At 34.8% G+C, this 22,849-nt stretch overlaps 1 protein-coding gene across 6 annotated transcripts in view; it reads right to left on the reverse strand.

Annotated features, from left to right (window-relative positions):
• ZNF654 (zinc finger protein 654) overlaps positions 1 to 22,849 on the reverse strand; it is a 92,947-nt gene that overhangs the window by 12,211 nt on the left and 57,887 nt on the right. For 2 of the 6 annotated variants that reach the window (XM_072806473.1, XM_072806472.1), the window contains exons 4-6: positions 11,104 to 11,239; positions 8,254 to 8,456; positions 7,470 to 7,609 (exon numbers count right to left, since the gene is read on the reverse strand). In XM_072806473.1, the coding sequence (XP_072662574.1) occupies positions 7,470 to 7,609; positions 8,254 to 8,456; positions 11,104 to 11,239 (479 nt within the window). The other 4 variants (XM_072806478.1, XM_072806475.1, XM_072806476.1 and 1 more) reach the window with 3 other exon arrangements.

A 22,849-nucleotide genomic window follows, 5' to 3' on the forward strand; every position in this document is an offset into this window, starting at 1 on the left:
CTTAATGGTACCAAGCACTAAGATTTATTCAATAAATATTTGGTAGTTAATAAACTGGTAAAAATAAATATACATAAAAATATATTCCTAAATGCAACACTTAGAGGGAGCCTGTTAAAAATATATTAAGAGAAACTACAGACATAGAATGGTATAAAAGATGATGGTGGACATTCTATATAAGGGGTATTTTATGATCAAGGGGATGAGGAAAGCAGATTAACTGTGTTTTAAAAGACATGCATATCTGCAACAGATTTAAAGAGAAAAAATAAAAAATGATATTTGGAAGTTATGGCATTACATTCATTTTAATACAGATGAATGTTTAACATATTAGAAATATATATATTCCCCAACTTGTTCCAAAAAATAAGTTGAGATTCCTAATATACATCCTTAGGGTACAGTATTAGTTTTCTTTTTAGAAGAGAGAGATCTTATTTTCCTTTGTTTCGGCTAATTCAGGATGAAACTTGGTGAACAAAATGTAATCTCAAGAGATAATAAATCTGCCAGGAAAAGGCTACCAATATGGATTTTAGTTTTCTAGCAGGCAAAGAAGAAATATCAGGATATAGTTATGAAGCTCCATTTTGACTGAATTTACAAAAGGGTTCTCAGGTTTTCTTGTATAATGGTTTTTGAAGGAAAAGAAAACACCCTGAAAACCACTGATAGTCTTCTTTGCCTATAAGCAAATACTGTTTATGAAGCTTACATTTTCTTTTCAAACAGAAGGTCCTTTAGAAAACATAGCACCTATATGGTATACAAACACATTTCTCAGGTAGCTAACTACAAATAAAATCATCAAGTAACAAGTTGCAGAGAATGCAGGCTATAGCCACCCTTATAACATAGATTTATATATATATATATATGAACTATGTATAGTAAGTAGTATTTAATAGCAAAGACTGTGAGTCAGGCTGCCTGGGTTTGAATCCTGGCTTCATTATTTACTAGGTTAGGCATAATACTATCTACCCCATAAGATTACTGGAATAAATAAGACAATGCAAATACAAAGTACAGACTATGGAAAGCACTCAATAGATATTAGTAGCTGCTGTCAGCAATGGTGAAAGAAATGGGGTTGGTAACTTGATCCATTGGCTTCAAATAGAACAAAACTGTACTCTGGATCAGGATCTGTTCAGAGCAGATGAGGTTAAGCTGGTTCGTAGGGAAGGCCAAAAGGAAACAGACAACACAGAACTTGTAGGCTGGAAAGAATCTTGCTCCTCAATTACGGTGAATATCAATCTTGAAGCAAGAGAAAAGGACCCCACCATTCAAAATATAGAGGAAAGGTAGAAGAAATAAGAGAGCAGGCAACCAGAACTCTGCCTACTCAGAAGGAAGGATAAAGGAATAGTCAGGCAGCTGGGAGTTGCATACCCAGCTTCTATTCTTAGAGGGTGCCAGTGACTGGGAGCAGGAAAGATAGACACTCTTCTATTTTAGGTCCCTCCCTAAAGAGTAAAATGGTTAGTCAAAAGAAGGAAATATTTTCTTGGTCTTTTTGTTTGTTTGTTTATCCTTGAGATTCCTATTTACTTATGAGTATATTAAAATGAAAAGGCTAAAGATACCCTGTTTAAATAGGTTAATATAGCCATAGTCAGAACATTCCTTTCCTCCTTTCCCCATAGGAAAAGACCTACTATAACAGTCATGACTGTATTCTGTTTCAGAATAACTACATTTCAAGAAATAATAATACTTCAGGGGCACCTGGGTGGCTCAGTCAGTTAAGCGCCCAACTCTTGATTTTGGTCCAGGTCATGATCTCAGAATCGTAAGACTGAGCCATGTGTTGGCATGGGATCTGCTTGAGATTCTCTCTCTCCCTCTCCTTCTGTCCCGCCCCCTCATGAAAGAAAGAGAGAGACAGAGAAAGAGGAAGAAAGAAAGAAGGAAGGAAGGAAGGAAGGAAGGAAGGAAGGAAGGAAGGAAGGAAGGAAAGAAAGAAAGAAAGAAAGAAAGAAAGAAAGAAAGAAAGAAAGAAAGAAAGAAAGAAAAGGAAGAAAGGAAGAAAGGAAGAAAGGAAGAAAAAGAAAGAAAGAAAGAAAGAAAGAAAGAAAGAAAGAAAGAAAGAAAGAAAGAAAGAAAAAGGAAGGAAAGAAGGAAGGAAGGAAGGAAGGAAGGAAGGAGAAAAGAAAGAAAGAAAGAAAGAAAGAAAGAAAGAAAGAAAGAAAGAACGAACGAACAGACGGACGCCTGGGTGGTTCAGCAGTTTAGCACCTGCCTTTGGCCCAGGGTGTGATCCTGGAGTCCTGAGATCCAGTCTCACATCAGGCTCCCTATAGGGAGCCTGCTTCTCCCTCTGCCTGTGTCTCTGCCTCTCTCTCTCTTTCTCTCTGTGTGTCTCTCATGAATAAATAAATAAAATCTTTAAAAAAAAAAAGAAAGAAAAGAAAAGAAAACAGAGTAATACTTTAAAAACTATTTAAAATTTTATGTCTTACCACTTTCTCCTGATTCCTTCTATTTAAAATTCCAATTTCATGGTAACTTTTTAATATAAATTTACATAATCTAACTAAAAATATACTCTCCTAGAAGATAAGTCCATTAGTTTCTAGACCCAGCTTTGCTACTAATTAGCCATTTGACTGTATCTGAGTTTAAAGATTTTAATCTCTAAAATAAGAATATTAAATGAGTTTATCATTAAATCCATCTTCACACTTTTTTAAATATTTAAGACTTTAGGTCCAAGATGGCAACATAGGGAGACCTTGAATTCACCTTCTCCGAGGACATACCAAATCTACACCCATTTATAGAGCAATTCCTCCTGAAGAACTGAGGACCCAATGAACAACTTCTGCATAACAAGAGATAGGGAAACCCCATAGAGAACAATAAGAAAGATGGAGACATGGTAATGAAGGGCACCCCCACTCCCAAAACTGTGAACGGCAGGGGGAGGGGTGGTACTGAGGGACTGTAAGCAAATTCATCTGTCCTGAGGCATAAAAACAAAAACAACCAAAAACCAAAAAGCTGCAGTTTAAAAGGGCAATTAGAACTTAAAGGATCTAGCCCTAGAACTTTGCCAAACAGCAGCGACACTGCTGAAACTCTCTCTACGTCAGTGGGGCTATCAAACACTACAGTTTACATTCCCTATCCACTTTGACGGCATGGATAGGAGCATGGTCCAAGCCCCCTATTGTCTCAATGAGCCCTGGTTCTCCCATACCAGCCCCAAATGTCCCACGAAGGCAGCCCCAGTACAGTGCACACCAGGACACCTGTAGTCAGTGTTCACTATAACTCCAGACTACTTGACAAGGTACACAGGCACAAAACACCCTGAAATAGTCCAGGCTTATACCACTTGAGCTCCAGGCAACTTGCCAGGGCACCCCTGGAGCAGAGCATCCTAGGGCATTGTGCTCCACACCTGCTTCTGCTTCAGCCACCCCATGAGGGCAGCCCCCTCCACAGAGTATCCCAGGACACCTCTGCCTGTACCCACTTTACCATCTGCTGTCACCTTCAACAGAGGAGAGCCCCAGGACCATCTTGCACCCATTTCAGCTTCAGCTGTCCTGCCAGTGTACCTTCTATGCAGAGAAGCCTAGGACCACCCCAACTCACACTTGCTTCAGCTCTGCCCTTCCCAACAGTGTGGCCCCAGTATAGAGCGGGCTAGCCACACCTCCAGCTAGGTAGCCAATGTCATTAGGCACACACAGTCTACATAGGACATGACCACACACAAGACCATTCTTTCAAGTTTAGTTCCACCTAATTCATAGAAACAAACACAAAGTCAAGCAAATGAGGGGACCAAGGAATACGCTCCAAAGGAAAGAACAAGAAAAAAACCTCATAAAAGAACTAAATGAAACAGATAATCTATCTACCTGATAAAGAGTTCAAACTAATGGTCATAAAGACGCTCACCAGAGAGGAGAGAAGAATGGATGGACTCAGTGAGAACATCAACAAAGAAACAGAAAACTTAAAGAAGAACCAATCAGAGTTTAGAAGTGCAAATACTTATGAACCCAAGGAGGTCCACACCACTACACATACTAATTAAAATGTCAAAGAGGAAAGATAAAAAAGTAGTTCCTTACTCAGAACTATGCAGTTAAAAGCTCAGAGAGTAGGCACGAAAACCTACATTAAATAACAAGCCCTCTGTGACCATGTGCTTACTAAAGTTTTTGAAGAGCTATTTGATATTAGAATGACAGAATTTAAATTCCTTAAGGTTGCTTAATGCATGTACCAATTTATGTGTATACAGTGGTGTTGAGGAGTGATAGATGGGGTGGAAGAGTACTAAAGTATGATAGACCGGACAGTGTGGGAACTACTTATGAAAATGACAGTTTCCTTGAGGGTGGACAGTGTGACAATCAGGACAATAGAGAAAAAGATATATGAACAGGCACTGGCTACTAAAATGTCTTATGGTAAAAATAAACAAACAAATAAATAAAATGTCTTATGCTTATGCTGCTTGATGGCTGTGGTTTACTACATAACTCCTTCTGTGAAATAAACCCTATTATGGTGATAGTTTTCAAAAACTATTACGAGAAATAAAGTAGACTGAAGCATATAATGTAAAACATGTACTTAAATTTGACCAATTCCTAAAAGTAATAGTTGTTGTTTTTAGGAGTGTGGTATCCTCTGAAAGCCCAAATATCTCTTGATTCACTATTCTGTATACTTTTTATCACCACCAGTCACTCTCAAACCTATATATAACTTTAACTAACAAGCTGTAGCCACTAGGTTAAACAATTTAATTAAACTAGCAGTTTATCTTATTTCTTAAATTTCTTATCTTCAGTGACATTAGTCCTGGAATTTCTCTCTTCAGAAAAATAAACTTGAAATATAAGACAATATATATACTGAAGGCTTTCTACTCTATTAAAATCTGCCGCTAATGTTAAGCTTATCTATTAAAGAGAATGTTTGTGAAAAATAAAATACATATTGCAATCAAAAGTATTGAATAAAAAATGCCTATAGTTGGGGCACCCGGTGGCTCAGTCAGTTAAGGCTCCCACTCTTGATTTCAGCTCAGGTCATGATCTCAAGGTTGTAACAGGAAACTGCTAAACTAATGAATGAAATCAAATAACTAAGTAAATGGAGAGACATTCCATGTTTCCATGGATAGGGAAATTCAATTGAATTGACAAACTCAATTGTCATGATGTCAGTTCTTCCCAACTTGATCTACACATTCAATGCAATCCCAATTAAAAAATGAGGAGGTTGTTTTATGGATATCAACAAATTGATTCTAAGGTTTATATTGAGAGGTAAAAGACCCAGAATAGCCAATACAATACTGAAGAACAAAGTTGGAGGACTGATGATACCCTACTTCAAGACTTATTTATAAAGGTAAAGTAATAAAGACAAGGCTGTATTGGTGAAGGAATAGAACAAATATATCAAGAGAACAGAATAGAGAGCAAAGAAATAGACCCACATAAGTATAGTCAACTGATCTTTGACAAAGGAGTATAGGTAGTACAATGGAGTGAAGATAGTCCCATCAACAAATGGTGCTGGAACAACTGGAAATCCACATGCAAAAAAAAAAAAAAAAATTGAATCTAGACATACACTTTGTATCTTTCACAAAGATTAACTCAAAATGGATCACAGGCCTAAACATAAAATACAAAATTGTAAAATTCCTAAAGATTAACATAGGTGAATACCTAGGTGACCCTGAGTATGGTAATGCCTTTTTAAAACACCATAGTCATGATCCATGAAAGAAATAATTGGTAAGCTAGATTTTGTTAAAATTAAACTCTGCTCTGTGAAAGACAATATCAAAAGAATTAAAAGACAAACCGTAGATTGGGAAAAAATATTTGTAAAAGACATCTGATAAAGGACTATTATCCAGAATATACAAAGACCTTTTGAAACTCAACAAAAAGAAAACTAATAATTTGATTAAAAATGAGCCAAATAACTTAACCAACACCTCACCAAAGGAGATACATAGATAATAAAAAACAAGCATATGAAAAGATGCCCCATATCATAGATCATCAGGAAAATACAAATTAAAACAGGATACCACTACACACCTATTAGAATGGCCAAATTCTGGAACACTGACAACAGCGAATGCTGGTGAGGATGAACAACAGGAACTCTCATACACTGCTGGTGGGAATACAAAATGGTACAGCCACTTTGGAAGACAAGTTTGGCAGTTTCTTACAAAACTAAACACGCTCTTACCAAACATTTCAGTAATTGTGCTCCTTGCTATTTACCCAAAGGATGTGAAAACTTACATCTACAAAAAAACGTGCGCAAGGATGTTTACAACAGCTTTATTCATAGTTGTCAAAGCTGGGAAGCAACCAAGATGTCCTTCAGTAGATGAATGTATAACTAAACTGGTACATCCAGACAATGGAATATTATTCAGCACTAAAAAGAAACAAGCTATCAAGCTATGAAAAGACATGGTGGAACCTTAAATGCATTATTACTAAGTGAAAGAAGCCAATCTGAAAAGGCTATATACACTGTATAATTCCAACTATATGACATTGTGAAAAAGAAAAAACAATGACAACATATAAAAAAATCAGTGGTTTCCAGAAGTGAGGGGTGAGGGGAGGAGATGAATAGGTGAAGCACAGAGGACTTTTGGGGCAGATGAAAATAAATATTCTGTATGATATTTTAATGATGTATAACATTATATATTTATCCAGACCCATACATTATATAACACCAATAGTGAGCCCTAAGATAAACTATGGACTTTGAGTGTTTATGATGTACTACTGTAGGTTCATCCTTGTTTTGTTTTGTTTTAAAAAAGGTACCATTTTGGTGAGTAATGTTTTTTGTTTTATTTTTGGGTAATGCTGATAATGGGGGAAGCTATGCACATATGGGGATGGGGATATAATGGGAAATGTCTGTACTTCTCTCTCAATATTGCTATAAACCTAAAATGGCTTTAAAAAATAAAGTCTTGGGATCCCTGGGTGGGTCAGTGGTTTAGCACCTGCCTTCAGCCCAAGGTGTGATCCTGGAGTCCTGGGATCAAGTCCCACATTGGGCTCCCTGCATGGAGCCTGCTTCTCTCTCTGCCTGCCTGTGTCTCTGCCTCTCTCTCTCTCTCTCTCTGTGTCTCTCATGAATAAGTAAATAGAATCTTAAAAAAATAAAGTCTTGAAAAACTAACACTCCACATTTAATTCAAAATATAATTGTTTCATTAAAATGAAACATACTTTATAATATATACTGTCAATTACTGGTACATAGTCATTATCATTTTTAGGTCTTACAACTTACTGTTGTTTCTTGCGCAATAAATTTTTAAAAAGTAACATTTTCACATAACTTTTTGAAAAACAAAGTCCAGACTCTGCTAACCAATTCTTCTTCTGTCCTCATCTTATCATTTCAGTTTCAGCAATAGGAACACTTACCAGATACAGTACATATCCCCATTCTGGAGCTGTGGAATAAGAAAGGATTCACAGAGTTGCAAGGCTAACATAGTCTTGCCTTCTTTTTCAGTGTTACAGATGATATCAATCCCACTCTTACAATCAGTTTTCAATAAATGCTACAAGAGGAAAAGAAAAATCAGTTCATATCAACTAAAAATATCTAAAAAGGCTATTGCATTAAATATATAAAGTTGACATTCAAGAAAAAATTAGATTTCTGGTTTTCTTCTACAAAGACAATGATACAGAAATATTTTCATAGTTTTACTATGTAGCACCTACAGTTTCATGACTACTTTTAATCCCATTAATGTCCATAACTTGTAGATAAATAGGTTCTATTATTAGGAAAAGATTAATTATTTCACCTTAAAAAAAAAACCAAAATAACAAACATGAGCATTTAATTTCTTAGTATTTTATTTAAAAGGCAATACTTGATAAAAGTATTTACCAAAAAAGTGCTGAATTAAATTTTTCTTTAAAATGATTCTCAGTTTTTATTTAACCTTTTATTTGTCACATAAGAAGCTCAACATGAAAAATGCTTATTGATGTTTTGTTAATTTCATCATTTATTAATATCAGATTGTCTAATTCAACAGAAGCTCAAAGAATGGTGCCAATGAGAACACATCTAGATAACGTATTCTTAAAATCTTTGCTGTTACTGTAAAAGGAATTTAATAAGAATGGGCTACCTTTTTTTTTTTTTGGTAAGGTTAAAAGAGGAATAGGCAAATATAATCTCAAACAATACCTCCCGGAATAGCTGATCTTCTACAGGTGACATAAACAGACATGTGAAGAGTGCTTGATGGAAGTACAAGTCTTTGCTGATTTCTGGGTGATTTATACAAGATTTAATAAGAGCCATTGCTTCAGGTATGCGTTCACAAGCAATTAGGTATCTGGCACGCAGTTCAAAAAACAGCGGATTTTCAGAACTTAAATATTTGTTCACTATATTAAAAAGAAAATACTCTTATTACTCTTAAGAAAAGATTCTCAAAGTTGTTTGAAATTTTGCCACTAACATGTAGTATCTAATTAGATTAAGTAGTTATTTAATTAGCATTTTCCTCAGTACGAGTTTGTGAAAAGAATTCTCAGTTATAGGATTGGAAAAATGAAAATAAGAACACCACCAAAACAGTGCTCAAGAATAATCTATTGATTTCTTTTCAGTCTAAAAAGTGAAAAAAAATTTAAAAGGAAAATAAAATGAAATATTCTCTTTTCAGTTCACTAATATGTTAAAATGTTTCAGATAAATAGGGTCTGGAATTTCTAATCTATTATATGCTTTATTATTTTACTGCCCAATATTTTCATTACTCGAAGATTAAAAGGCTGAATCCTGATTTGTCAGTAAAACCACACTAATTTATATTAACTATAGAGAAAAGTAATTTAATTAATGAAAATGTAATATATTTTATTATATATATATTAATAGTAGTGCCAATAGGACTGCTTATTAATATATGCTCATTTGTCACTAAGAATAATTACTAATACTTGCTTTTACACAATTTAAAAATATATAAACACCTTTTATCTACATAAGTTTATTTAGACCTAACAACAACCTATGGCAGGTATCATACTTCTTTCACAGATCACAAAACTGAGTCTCAGAGAGGTCAAATGACTTGCCCAAGAACAAAGAACAAGCTGGTAGAGGAGGAACAATGACCCATATTTCAAATCCAAAGTGTTTTTATTAGTTGTGTATGTTTAATCAGTAGCTCCTAAAATGCCTATGAGTGATGTTTTATTTGGGCTTCAACGTTTGCCTTACAATTCTGTTTACTATATATGATAAGCAGACAGTGATTTGTATAGCTATTACAAAGATAAACTTCAAACTAGTCTTCACCCTTATAGTCACCAACTAGAGGAGAGTCATCCATGTTAATCACGCCCCAGAGCAACTTTTCCCAAAATGAGGTATGCTAGTGGAGGTATGAAAGGAGTATTTACATAAGGACTAGAAAGAGAGAGAGAGATGCCATCAGCCCTCATACCAACAACAGATTTGTACTAACTCCTAGTCAGAAAAGCTTCAAAGCTTCCCTAAAAGTCCAAACTTTCTTCTCCTTTGTTCTCACTCCTTTTGAAACTCTTTGTCTAGGTCCTGACTGCTCTGGCCACATTCCCCAGTCTCCTCATAGTTTTCTTCAGTCTATCACTGTCCCCGCCTTCCCTATATGGACTCTCAATACTTTTCTTCAGTGATCCAACCCTTTCTCTTCAGTTACAGTTTCCTCCCTCTTCAGTTTTTTTATTCCTTTCTGAAACCTTCACATCAAGTTCCAGTCTCCTTTGTATTCTCCTGGGTATTTACCACTAAACCACTGTCATATATACCATAGCTCTCTCCTCCTACTCTGATCCTACCCCTCCTTTCCATCCCACCACTTTGCACTACTTCTCATCTTCATCTTCTCTCACATCTTTGTCACAGTCCTCCACATTTGTATCTGGGGTTGGCTTGCTCTTAAGCTGAAGAAGCATAGCCCCTTCTCCACTCAGCTCTACCCAAAGCCCACCTGCAATCCTTAACCTAAGACAAATGGAAAGATCCTAACCTGCTCAGCATACTATGTGGTATGAAGTATCCTCACTGGACCAAGGCCTGAATGGTTCCAAGGCTAGGAAGCCTTATCTTTTCTTTTGCCATCTTATTACTGCACTCCATGGGCTCTCCATGCTTTCAAATGTTCTCCAGTTTTTTGCTTATACTACTGCTGAGTTTACATTCTAGGTTTGATGATCCAAAATGTTCTGGGGCTCAAGAATTATATGGCAAACATTTTTAAAAAGAAAAGTAATTGACAGCCTCCTGCCTCAAAAGGAAATTTTGGCCCACAGGAAACACTGTGGATCTAAGATGAAGAGGAGGTGATATCAAAGAAGTATGCAGGGCACTAAGGGAATATGAGATAAAACTGAATTTCTACTAATGGATAAAGTTTGGGAAATACTGCTCCAGAGTATCTGGAATTGAAATTTACTTATTCATTTACTTATTTACTTATTTACTTATTCATTCAACTAATCACTCATTCACTTACACATTCAACTAATCACTCATTCACTTACACATGGTCATTCATTCAGTTAACAAATACTTATATTGAGCACCTACTTTGTACCAGGCACTGGGCTGGGTACAGGATATATAGTAGTGGTGATAAAAATTGGCAGAGTTCCAGCCCTCACAGAGTTTCCTGTATAAGGGAGATTCCATGTGCTTAAGCAGGGTGTTTTTTTAAGGGTGTTTGTTCCTACTTAAATAGATTTTTAAAATATAACAAGTGGTGAAAACCAACTCTTAGTAACATTTGAATAGTAAAAGTGTTAACACTCTGAATTCCCATTAGAATACATGGGAAGTTACTGGAAATAAATGTACCTAGTCTGGTGTCAAAAGTCATTCTTGGGCTAGGTTAGTATAACAATTTAAATACATTTCATGTGAAAATACATTACTCTTATTCAGTATTAGAAGATAAAGAGAAATCACTATTACTGCTCTAATTAGAAATGAAATTGCGCTTGCTTCTCACAAATGTTGGTTTTGATTTTGAGTCTCCTGAAGTACCTATCTCCTGAGATGCTGGCTGGGCTTTAAGAACAGCTTGCAACACTGGATCTTCCCATGGGCCACCATCTCTAATGATTCGAGTCACCAGTTCCAGATTCACATTTCCATATCTGCGGAGGTGATTCTGGCATTCCTAGGAGAGAAAAATCATTTTGGCTTTGTGAATTTAAAGGGGTTAAAAACTAAACTTGATCATCCTTGTCAATAAAATGACTGATGGTCAATGAGGCAGCTATTAAATTATAAGAGAAAGGGTTGCTATAGTAACCTAAGTAGGGTGTCAAAACCCCATCAGTACACAAATAGGCTTTAATGCCAAAGGTTACAGAGTTTTTACATAATTGGACTTAGAAAATCCAATTACAGTAGGGATGAAGTGTAACCCAAGGGAAAAACTTAAGGGATGCATCATTTCTAGGCAAAGAACCAGGTTGCAAAACCTAAGGGAAAAACTTACAGGATGCATCATTTCTAGGAAAAGAACCAGGTTGCAAAAATGTAAAACTTAAATGTTCAGTTAAATTTATGTGAAGGCTCATAAAGCTTCTGTTAACAATGGCAAGCAAGAGCCTGACTATAAGAAGGAGGTAGAGGGGTTCCTGTCCAATACAGTTTGGGGTTGGCAGATAGACACAGGTCCCTTGCTCTGATCCCAAATGTAAACTCTAAGTTGTGGTGAAAGGCTGGATGGAAGATGGAAATTCTATTGCATTTTGTTGTGTTAGCAGATTTGTAATCTTGGGATGAAGAAATGGTAGACTGAAGGAATGAATCCAACCTATAATAAGAAAACTTCACATTTGTTTTAAGATAAAGAAGTATTGATAAGTTGGGCATTAATTGATCATTTGTCCATGCATTTTTCTGGGATGTTTTTAAGATGTTTGAAATGTTTTTATAGAATGTTATATTAAACTCGTGATTATAATATGAATTATGTAACAAGTTTGTAAACAAATCTTAGTAATTAGGAGAATTTGGCTGACTGAATTTAAATGTATAAAATTTAGATTTATAAAATTTAATTGTTTGATTATGCTTTTTAAATTCATTATATACCTTGGTATTGTTTTTGTAACTGTTTCAGGGAATTTAATGGATAATTTTAAAAGATTAACTGAAGATTTAGTGAAGGTATGACTAGATTTATTTTTTAAATGCATACACTGAGCTTACAGCCTTAAAAAAAAAATTAGATATTGCAATTAACAATGTTAAAAATCTGAATAAATTGCACATAAATTAAAACAAAAACAACTGCCAAATTTCTTTGTGCTCAAAATATCCCTCTGACATTAAAAACATTGTAACAGTTATAAAGCAAAGTTTCAGTATAAAACAATACATCATTACAAATTTTACTTATGACATAAATCATCAGGCTACATATTCAAAGTGGCAATAAACACTTTGCTTTATGTGTCATGTTCTTTAAGTGGCATCTATATACCACTTTTTATTCCTTGTTAAAATACACAAAAAAGAGGTTTTATTTGTTTTATAAGACAAGGCAGTAGAAGAAATCAAGTTTCAAGATAAATATTTAGTCAAAGAAGTCAAAGGATCATTAAATCATAACATGAAAATAAATACCTTCTTAAAGTTATTTAGAATATTCCCAAATTAGAATGAGCAAGCAAGCAAGCAAGCAAACAAACAAAAACTTTATAAATTATGGGCAAGTTACTTAACCTCTCTGTGCTCCTTCAGTTAACTAACTCATCTGCAGAATGGATACTAAAAAACCTACTTCACAGGATTGTTGTGAGGTTTAAATATACTGAAAAATGCTTGGTACAGTGCCTGGCACATTGTAAGCACTTCATAAATGTTACCATTATTTCTTCTAGTATTTTTAAACAATTTTTAACAAATACCTTAGCATAAAATTAATTTATATTTCCATGTGTCAAGCATGTTATAGCATTCTCAAAAAGAAGGTATAAAGTTTTTGATCAGCCATGATATGTTTTACACACATGGAACATAGTAACAATCTGTGGTAACAGCTTTATGATTTAAAACAATCAATTTCAAAAATAAAATAAAATAAAATAAATAAAATAAAATAAAATAAAATAGATAAAACAATCAATTTCAAACCTAAAGGTAAACAAACATACTACAAACTCCTATGTTACTTTAGACACGTATACTACTACTGCTAAAATTCAACTACTATAAGCTGGCTCTTGGTCCAATAGAAGCACAAGAAATAAGGTGAGCTGGATGCTAACCCCTGAATCACTGGTGAGCTTTGGCTTGCTGCTGAGCTCTTGGACAACCCATGTTTCTAGCTGTCTTAGTGTAGATAAGGTATTAGTATTGTGGGACCTATAACTGGACTTAGGCCCAAGTAAAGATATGGTGCAATAGATCTATTGCTAATTTCCTAAATATGGCTGAGAAATAAGAAATACTTGGAGGTCTTGTTAAAAAACAGATTCCCAGACACCAATTCAAACATATTCAATCAAAATTTCTAGAGGGAAACCCTGAAAAACAGTATATTTAATAACCCCCAACCCACAGACAACTTTGGCAAACTTTTCAATTGTACCTTTTCTACATTTAGAGTGTACTTTCATAAATGTTAATACTAGAAATTATATACTGGTACTCCTATTGACCCTTCTGGGGTCAATAATTAGCCAATTAGCTAATTAGCCAATTAGCTGAAGTTCATTTTTCTAAGATAAAATTTATAAGGTAGAGTTTTGATTTTTTTTGTGTATGTGCACTTCTTGAGCCAAGTACACCATATTTTGGAGACCACTTTTATGGGAAATAGTTCTGGACAGAAATAGAGATGAAAAGTATATTTCATTTTGGCCTACTTAAAAAGACATAGGATGAAAGAGAACAAGTAAGTCTGTAAATATCTTTTGGCTCCTCATTCCTTAAGTAGTATGGTGGCTTCTGTGGATGATATACAACTTAAAAGCCTTGAAAGTGAAAAAGGAAGCACTTAAACCACGGTAGAATTCACAAGTTATCTTTCCTGTATGTGTGTATGTGTGTATATATATATTTTAGAATGCTTAATTAAAAACCTGTACCTGTATATTAACCTGGTCCTTTATTAAGTCGTCCATCTACTATCAATGATATTCACCACAACAATGCTAAATATAATTCCCTCAGAAACTTCCATTCAACCTTGTGTTTTTGCCAAAGGTAGAGAGAAAACACAACTCCTTCCCTCACTCTTTTTTCGGAATCTATTGTGATTTGTTCTATTGTGCCTTTTGGGGACACCTGGATGGCTCAGTAGTTGAGTGTCTTCCTTCCGCCAAGGGTGTGATCCTGGAGTTGCAGGATCAAGTACTGCATTAGGCTCCCTGCAGGGAGCCTGCTTCTCCCTCTGCCTAGGTGTCTGCCTCTCATGAATATTGTGCATTTTGTTCCAGAAGAATTTTCTTCCCTGAACTTGCTGCCTCTTTAGAACTGACACCTACAACATGTCTGCAAAGCTGTAGACCAGTTTTCTGTCCATTCTATATACCTGATCTGAACTCTTCAGCAGCTTATAGGATGACTTTTTTTTCATAACATGAAATTCTTAATGTCCCAACTTCATATTTAAGGACCTCTGGATATACCTCCCTATAACCTATATACCTCCCATTCACCTATTGTACATGAATCCTTTCCTCTAGTGTCATGTCTTCCATGTCTCTTAGATTCATCATGCACTTTCGTGCTTATGCTTTTCTCATTATCACTCTCTTTCTCCTTCAACTTCATATAAACCTATCTAAATCCTCCCATAAACCAATCTAAATCTTTTCCTATCTTTTCATAGTCCTACTTTTCCCTCAGAACCCTCTGCTAGCTACCTCAATCCATAATAAGCTTAATTCCTTCTCCTGCCATACTAAAAATCAGTTCCAGTCCACTCTTGGTATTTATTATAAGAGGAGGCCTTGTATTATTAAGGGTTGACATCTTACTTCTTAGGTAATCAAAAGCTTCTTCAAACAGAGCCAAGAAAGGAAAGGTATACCAGAGAAACTAAATTCTCAATAATTAGCTCTTTAATCAAAATAGGGTTTTATGGAAGTCCATGTAACCAGAAGCACTATGAAATATTTATCTCATACTGAATGAAATGCAGGTTCCAGAGTAAAATTACACTACCATGTCAAATTCAATCATAAAACAAGCTATTGTAGAAAATCAAAGCAAAAATATTTGAAAAAGGTCTTCAATGTGGTTAATGTTATAGAAACAGAGCTTTTAAAATAGTAAAACCTTTACAATACTTTGAAATAAGATACAATCATATTTAATATCACACTTCCATTGGTTATCTTATGGCAAAGCATTTCAAAAGTTGTAAAATTTAAAGATATTACATAGTTTTCTTTTATAAAAAGACAATATCACACATTTGCTGTTCTTTTCTGCAGTAAGTTCCTAAGGAATATTTACCTGTTTTAAAAAGTAAGCATTGTGAGTTTGCTCATATAAAGTAAACAGGACAGTGTTAACTGTGAAAAGGTTACTACTTTTCAAAGAAAATTCTTATGGAGAAAATAATTTTAAATGATTGTTTGGAAGTGTTTGCATTTTTACATCTTTGCAGTTGCCAAAAATCAGTGTGTCACCTATAATGTTTGTATCTGTGCCTGGAGCATTTTTTTTTTGTGCCTGGGGCATTTTAATGGGTTTTCAATTCATACGTTAAAAATGGTTAGTATCAAGAAAACACTGATTTCAGTAACAGTAGTAGTCAAATGTTGACAACTCTAAATTCGGTGAAAGGAATTTAAAACTAAGTATCATAGTTTATAAGATTTTTCATTTGTATCTACCAAAGGTATCTTTACACCTATGACAGCTACTAAACCCAAGTATCAAAGTAAACTGAACTTAAAATCAGACTATGAATTAATATATGACCTAGTTTTAAAATTTTTCATAATAAAACATTTAATCTCACTGCTGTCATTAGTTTTTACAGTTAAAACATTACTTTGCTTTTATCTTTTTAAATTGTTTATGTTTTAATGTATATAAGTACATGTACATAAATATACACATATTGATAAGTATATATTTTTTTAAAACCTGGATTGCTGTCCTATCAAAAGTCTAGATATCCCTGGTTTTATGTATTATTTGTTTTTATATTGGATTTGGAATCAAATATTAAACTCACTGTCTTCTACTAATCTTAATATTATGTCAATTTTATTTATTATCTGATGTGCTTCTTCCTGTTATTACTAGTGTTACACTAGTAACTTAGGCCTAAGCCTAGGCTTTCATCTGCTATCATTTAGATAACCCCATTAATTTCTTCTTCTTCTCTCTCCCCAGTAAATCTTTAGAAGATCTCAAAATTTAGAACACAAAGCATTTTATAAAGATAGTAGTATAAATGAAACATTTCTTTAGGGGAGCATGGCTGGCTCAGTTGGAAGAGCACGTAACCCTTGATCTCAAGCTCCATGTTGGATCTAGAGATTACATAAGTAAAACTTAAAAAAAGACTTCTTTAAACCTATTGTTTTGACATCTATATTACTGAAAACACATGCTTATAACAATTCATAGAACAGATTAAGTGTAATACTGGTTGAAGCTAAGACTTAGGTCCTTCTACTTCTATATAAACCTCAAATCCATCAGAGCTTAATTTTCTGATCTGTAAAATAAGGTATTATGGGATTAAACAATTTCTAAGGTGACGCCCAATCTCAAAGTTATAAAAATGCATGAATGCCTATAAATTACATAAATCTGATTTTTAAAAATAATTAGAATCATGTACTTAGTGAAGTATTTAAGATGCCCCATTTGTGAACTTCAGAAAAAATGAATATTTAAATATAAGTAATTGTTCCCTTTTTAATAAACATGATTACATTCTAATACATGTAAAAAATCTTAAGGAGTAAATGTAAATGATACTTAAATTAGCAATTGAAGTTTTTTTTTTTTTTTTTTTATGTGCTGCCGAAGCGAGCATAGCAATTGGGAGTTTTATCTGAAGGGGAGGCCAGTCATAAGTACAGCAAAACCTTCAACTGAGAGTATAACCAAATTTCAGAATTGGTGATTGCCATGCTAATGAAAGCAAACCCTATTAACACTTTCAATTGGTAAAGAAATAATATAGCCAACAGAGAAGTACTATTGTTATGGTTCTAACCTATAAGACAGACCCTGAAGCAGAATTAAGGTGTGCACAGGATTTACTTGAATACAGGTTTCCACACAAAGAAATAAATATAAAATCTGATTCAACAGATTTAACGTGATTTAACAGGTCACGTTCTGGCAACACAACAAACTGTGTAAGTTAATCTTCAATAAATGCTGAATGGATGAATGACTGAATCTCTGTGTCCTTGCTTTCATCATGTATTAAAGTTAGGTTGGACTTAATGACATTTACTGTTCTTTACAGCTAAATTTTCTATAATTTAGTATTTTATCTGGGAAAACAAACTACTCCAAGTACTAATATGTCCATAATTCTAGTTATTATGTATTAGGACACTATAGAATCATCTTTCAGTGATCAATGAATACCTTAATGACCCTGATGTGCTTTCAGAGGTATTTTCAAAGCATTAAGCAAAATCACTGATTTTGAAGGCACTTGCCTGTTCATGACAACACAAAATTGTAAGATGCTCAGAACATAAGATCTTTGTTTATAGTTGGATAATATGGTATGAATAACTATCAATTCACAAGGTTTAATGCCTGCTTTTGAGATGACCATCATCCTTTGTGTCAGGGTATACTGGCCTTTCCTGAGATATGCAACTTATTGATGCTGACAGCCCTTTGTCTTAGAGACTTGCTCTTGGTTCCTTGAGCTTAACTGTCTCAAGTTTATTTATTACATTATGCTTGAAATAACTCTGGCTCTTAAATCCCTTCAAAACGATTACAGAACTTCAACAGTTGGGGTAAAGTGTTTCCTTCTCAGATTATTAAAAAAAATACATTGAGAAAGTGAAAATATTTGAGGTGGTAATATATAAGAATTATTAATAGGAGTAACAATTTCAAACATAAAAATGACAGTGAAAAAATACCAAAGCTTTAGCCATTTCAACACAAGATTTATCTAAGGAATATAATTTTTATGAAATGATTTCAGAATATGCAACCTTAATTTTAACATCAATCTTTTTCACTCCCAAGTGCTAAATATGTGGCATACTTGTCAAGTATGTTCCTTTCATAGATAGTGAAATCTTTTTCCTTATACTTTTCTCACCATTAAGGAGACTTCAATTTCTCTTTTTTCTAACACTGTCAGAGTAGAATCCACAAGTAAATATTTAGTGGTTTCATCCCATAAATGCATTGGTTGATCTGTCCTTCATTTCACTGTACAGTAGTAACCAATGGACCATGAGGTAAATTTCAGAAACTATACCTCATTGTTTCTTGTTTTGTAGAGGTCAACAAAGGGATTTTTTTTTTAAAGAAAAAAATGTCTATGGACTTCTTTATCCTTCATTTGTGTTGCCAAACCTAGGAATACTGTGGGCTAAGACTACTAAGTGCTAGAGACAAAGGAATGAAAATAGCCTCTACCCATGAGATCTAATGGCATAGCTGGAGAGACGTATCAAACCACAAATAGAATACAGAGGGATTAGTGTCTCAGTAACAGTAAAAAAACTTGTGGTGGAGGAAGTGGGGTGGCATCATATGTAGTCAAAATGAATTGAGTAGAGACAGGAGAAAACTTCTATTAGAGAAGAAAAGAATATGTGAACACAATTTTGAAACTACTCCTTAAAATGTCTTGCTATTATTAAGTTGATATGATTGTATTCTTGAAAAGCCTTTTTTTTTTTAAGATTTTATTTATTTATTTATTTATTTATTTATTTATTTATTTATTTATTTATTTATTTATTTGACAGAGAGAGAAGGACAATGAGTGCACAAGCAGGGGGAGCTATAGATGGAGAAGCAGGCTACCCCAAGCAGGACCCCAATGAGGGGCTTGATTCCAGGACTCTGCCATCATGGCCTGGGCTGAAGGCAGTTGCTCGACTGACTGAACCATCCAGGTGCCCCTCTTGAAAAGCCTTTTAACCAGTATTACAAAGGTAGTTTGAATACCAAGATTTTTTTCCAAATAGTCTAGGCAGAGAACATAGTCCAGAAGGTTTTAGTAGAAAGTCAATTCTTCATATTAGGGGTTCCTGGGTGGCTCAGTGGGTTAAGTATCCAACTCTTGATTTCAGGTCAGGTCATGATCTCAGGGTTGTGAGCATGGAGCCCAACACTCAGCAGGGAGTCTGCTTGAGATTCTTTCTCTCCCTCTCCCTGTGCTCCTCTCCCCCATGGGTACTTCTCAGACAGGTGCTCTCTCTCTCTCTCTCTCTCTCAAATAGAATATATCTTTTAAACTTCTCATATTAGCTAAAAATAAAATTGGGGCGGTATACTGGGTTATAATGCCAATGAATATATACTCCGACTTCTTGGGGAAAATCAACTCTTGCCCCAGTGAAACAGATAGACATGACAATTTATTTAAACTTCTCTCCTGTGGCTGGTTCTTTTACTTTTGATTCCTTTTGTTCTCCTTTTAAGGTGCTATTGCAATAAGATAGGGTTGGGCCTCCTCCTATATGGGAGGTTATATCCCTATCTCCTCCCATTAGTTTCCCCCAATTATCCAAAGAAGGACACGCATATTAAAAAATAGGGTAGAGTCTCAGGAAGGAAAGCTTAACTAAGGCCTACTTCTATTCTGAACAAAAAAGATCTTTGTGATTTAGACATTGACCCCAGGGATGAGGATAGAGTTTTCACTGAGGTCAGGGCAGGCTTATTAAAACAACCACAAACCTAAGGCTTTTGGATTATTGGTTGGCATTTTGGTGACTACTCTTGGGTCATATTCTTCTTCTTCTTCTTCTTCTTCTTCTTCTTCTTCTTTTTTTAAACTGGGAGTGAGGAGGCTTTATAACAATCTATTTGTCTCTTGATTTATAAAAGTAATACATGTTCTTGGTTAAATTTTAAAAAAAGCAAGAAAGATAAAATACAGACCAATCAATCTATCTATCACTGGGCACTAGTACTTGCATCTTCCAAAAATATTTAAAATTCTACCTAGAATGAAGTTATCTTCTTTCTATAGCCTGTTCTTTCTCCTATAATCACCTTTCTTTCCCCTATGATCAGTGCCCACTTAGTGAATGGCACTACTCTATATGGTTACTTCAGCTTAAATGCCCCCAAATATACCTGATTCTTCATCTCCCTTACCTCCATCCAATCAATACCATAATCTGAGAATTTAGTTCCATATCGTTATGTGTGCACTTGTGTTTTCTTTTTCCAGAATCATTCCTAACACATTAACAGAATTTTCATTATAGCCATATTAACAACAGTCTACTAATTTTTGCTTGTTTCCTCATGTTAGTCCTATTTTTAAATTCTAAAACAATTCTATTTGTAAATTCTTTGTTTTGACCATTTCTAAATCAGCTGGCATACTTTTTTTTTTCTGATAAAAGACTTGTAGTTGCTTTGTTTCTCTAGTATTTGGACTATTTCTTTCTGTTGCCCTCTCTCATAAATTCTAGGGCTTAGGAGCTGTATTATTAAATATTTTTCCCTTGAAAAACTTGATAGACATTAATTTATTCTGGTATTTGTTACAATGGAGAAATTCATCGCCAGCCTGATTTTATTTTTTCCTTTGTTAGGATCCTGTTTTACAGGAGTCCTGCATTTGTAGGAACTTTCCCTTATCCTGAAAATTGAAGACTACAAGATATGGCTGCACATAACTATGAATTGAAAATATGTTTTTAGAGATCTTTTTCCTTCACTAACTCATTTTTTTTTCTGGAGCGAATCTACTGTTAATCGCCTACTTTTAATTTAGTAGTTTCATCTCCATACAATATTTTACCTCTGTAGCTACTCTAGGTTAGTCCCTTCTTTTCAACTTCACTTCGTTTCAAGGAGGATACCCTTGAGCTCAACCACAGAAATAAAACTGGATCTTTTTTTTTCAACTGTCCTCTCATCTTAACCAAGTAACTGATGGTAAATGGCATTAATCTCTTTATCCTAGAATAGCTAGATCAGAGAGCTAATTTTATTATTTTACTAATGGGTAAATAGGTTTTTGTTGACTCCTTTAAGTTCAACCAAGATAGAAGGGAAAAGTTGTAAATTTAATTTGTCAGATCAATGGCCCATGAGGCAGTAAAGAGGAAGCTACACTGGGAGATAGCCATACCCCTTTGCAAAACTTTCTAACCTCTGTATACTGCAGCAGGCTGCATTTAGTTTGGGTCACAGTCTCATTTTCTCAGTGGCTTTGTGGAGAGCCATACATTCCATTTTTAATGTTTACAGCTTAGTTACATTAGTATTCCTGTTCTGTATGCTCTGCTCCACACCTGGTGCACTTTCAAGAATGAGATTGGCCATATACCTAATGCCCATCTGGTATTTCTTCCAGTCCCGACTGTTACAAGCTGATAGGGGTAGGGGGCATTACTGGGTCGCATTTGGAAGGTCTTCCCCTCTCCTTCCCCTATTTAATCACATTCAGTTAATCAAATATTTTTTGGCCTATTACTCCAGATGGATTCATCTTTGAGTGCTTGATACAGATCCTGATCCTAGTTTCCAACATTCATAAGGAATTTTGTTCTCATGTTATTTTTGTCATTTCATTGAGAATCTAAATTTTATTTTATTACATTAATGGGATTTGGAGACCCAGTGTATGAAATCAATCACAGGCCTATGGAAAGCTCACCAATGGACAGATTAAAAATAATAATGAGATAGGTGCATCATATAAGAAATGTGCCATCTTCTTTTTTCAGTAAAGAAAAATTATTGGAAGATAAAAAATTAAGAAAGCAAGCTTTAAGAAGCCAGCAAATGGAACATCTGGCTCTAAGAATGAAATTTCCTCTTGGAATAAGGTAGAAGAAAAATTATAGTCAGTCAATAACAAGATTTAAAATTTCTATTTAAGCAGTTCAGATTTTAGGAGATCAGAAATTAATTGAACAAATAAGAATAAACTCAAGGGCCATGTTTTGGTATTACTGTGCAAACAGAAATCCAGGTAGTATGACTTCAGAGCCCACACCATGACAGGAGGGATAACTAAAATCCAGCAAGGAATGTTAATCCCTGTTAACTCAAATTGTGATCCAGAGGCAAGCACCAGAGGCATCACTTCTGAGCTTGGTGTAGACTCTCAGGCCCCTACCCCAGAATTACTGAATCAATACGTGCATTTTAACAAGATTCCCAGGTACATTAAAGTATGAGCAGCATTATGTTTGTACTACTTATGGTAGAGGAGAAAGCACAAGATCTGAAGCTGGTACAAATCTTTATGAAAGATAGATAGTAATAAACCACTTGGGGAAATAGGGTTTGCATTAGAAAATATAAAAACAGGGCAATCTGGGTGGCTCAGTGATTTAGCACCACCTTCGGCCCAGGGCATGATCCTGGAGACCTGGGGTTGAGTCCCCTGTTGGGCTCCCTGCATGGAGCCTGCTTCTCCCTCTGCCTGTGTCTCTATCTCTCTGTCTCTCTGTTTCTCATGAATAAATAAATAAAATCTTAAAAAAAAAAAAAAAGAAAATATAAAAACACTTCAAAAAGTGATACTGGGACTATCACGGGACTATCAAATATAAGCCAAAGGCTGGGGAATTTACAAACCTTAGCAAATGCAAGAGTTTAGGGAATTGTATATGAT

Source organism: Canis lupus, chromosome 30 (genome assembly GCF_048164855.1).
Source record: "Canis lupus baileyi chromosome 30, mCanLup2.hap1, whole genome shotgun sequence".
Classification (NCBI taxonomy): domain Eukaryota; kingdom Metazoa; phylum Chordata; class Mammalia; order Carnivora; family Canidae; genus Canis; species Canis lupus.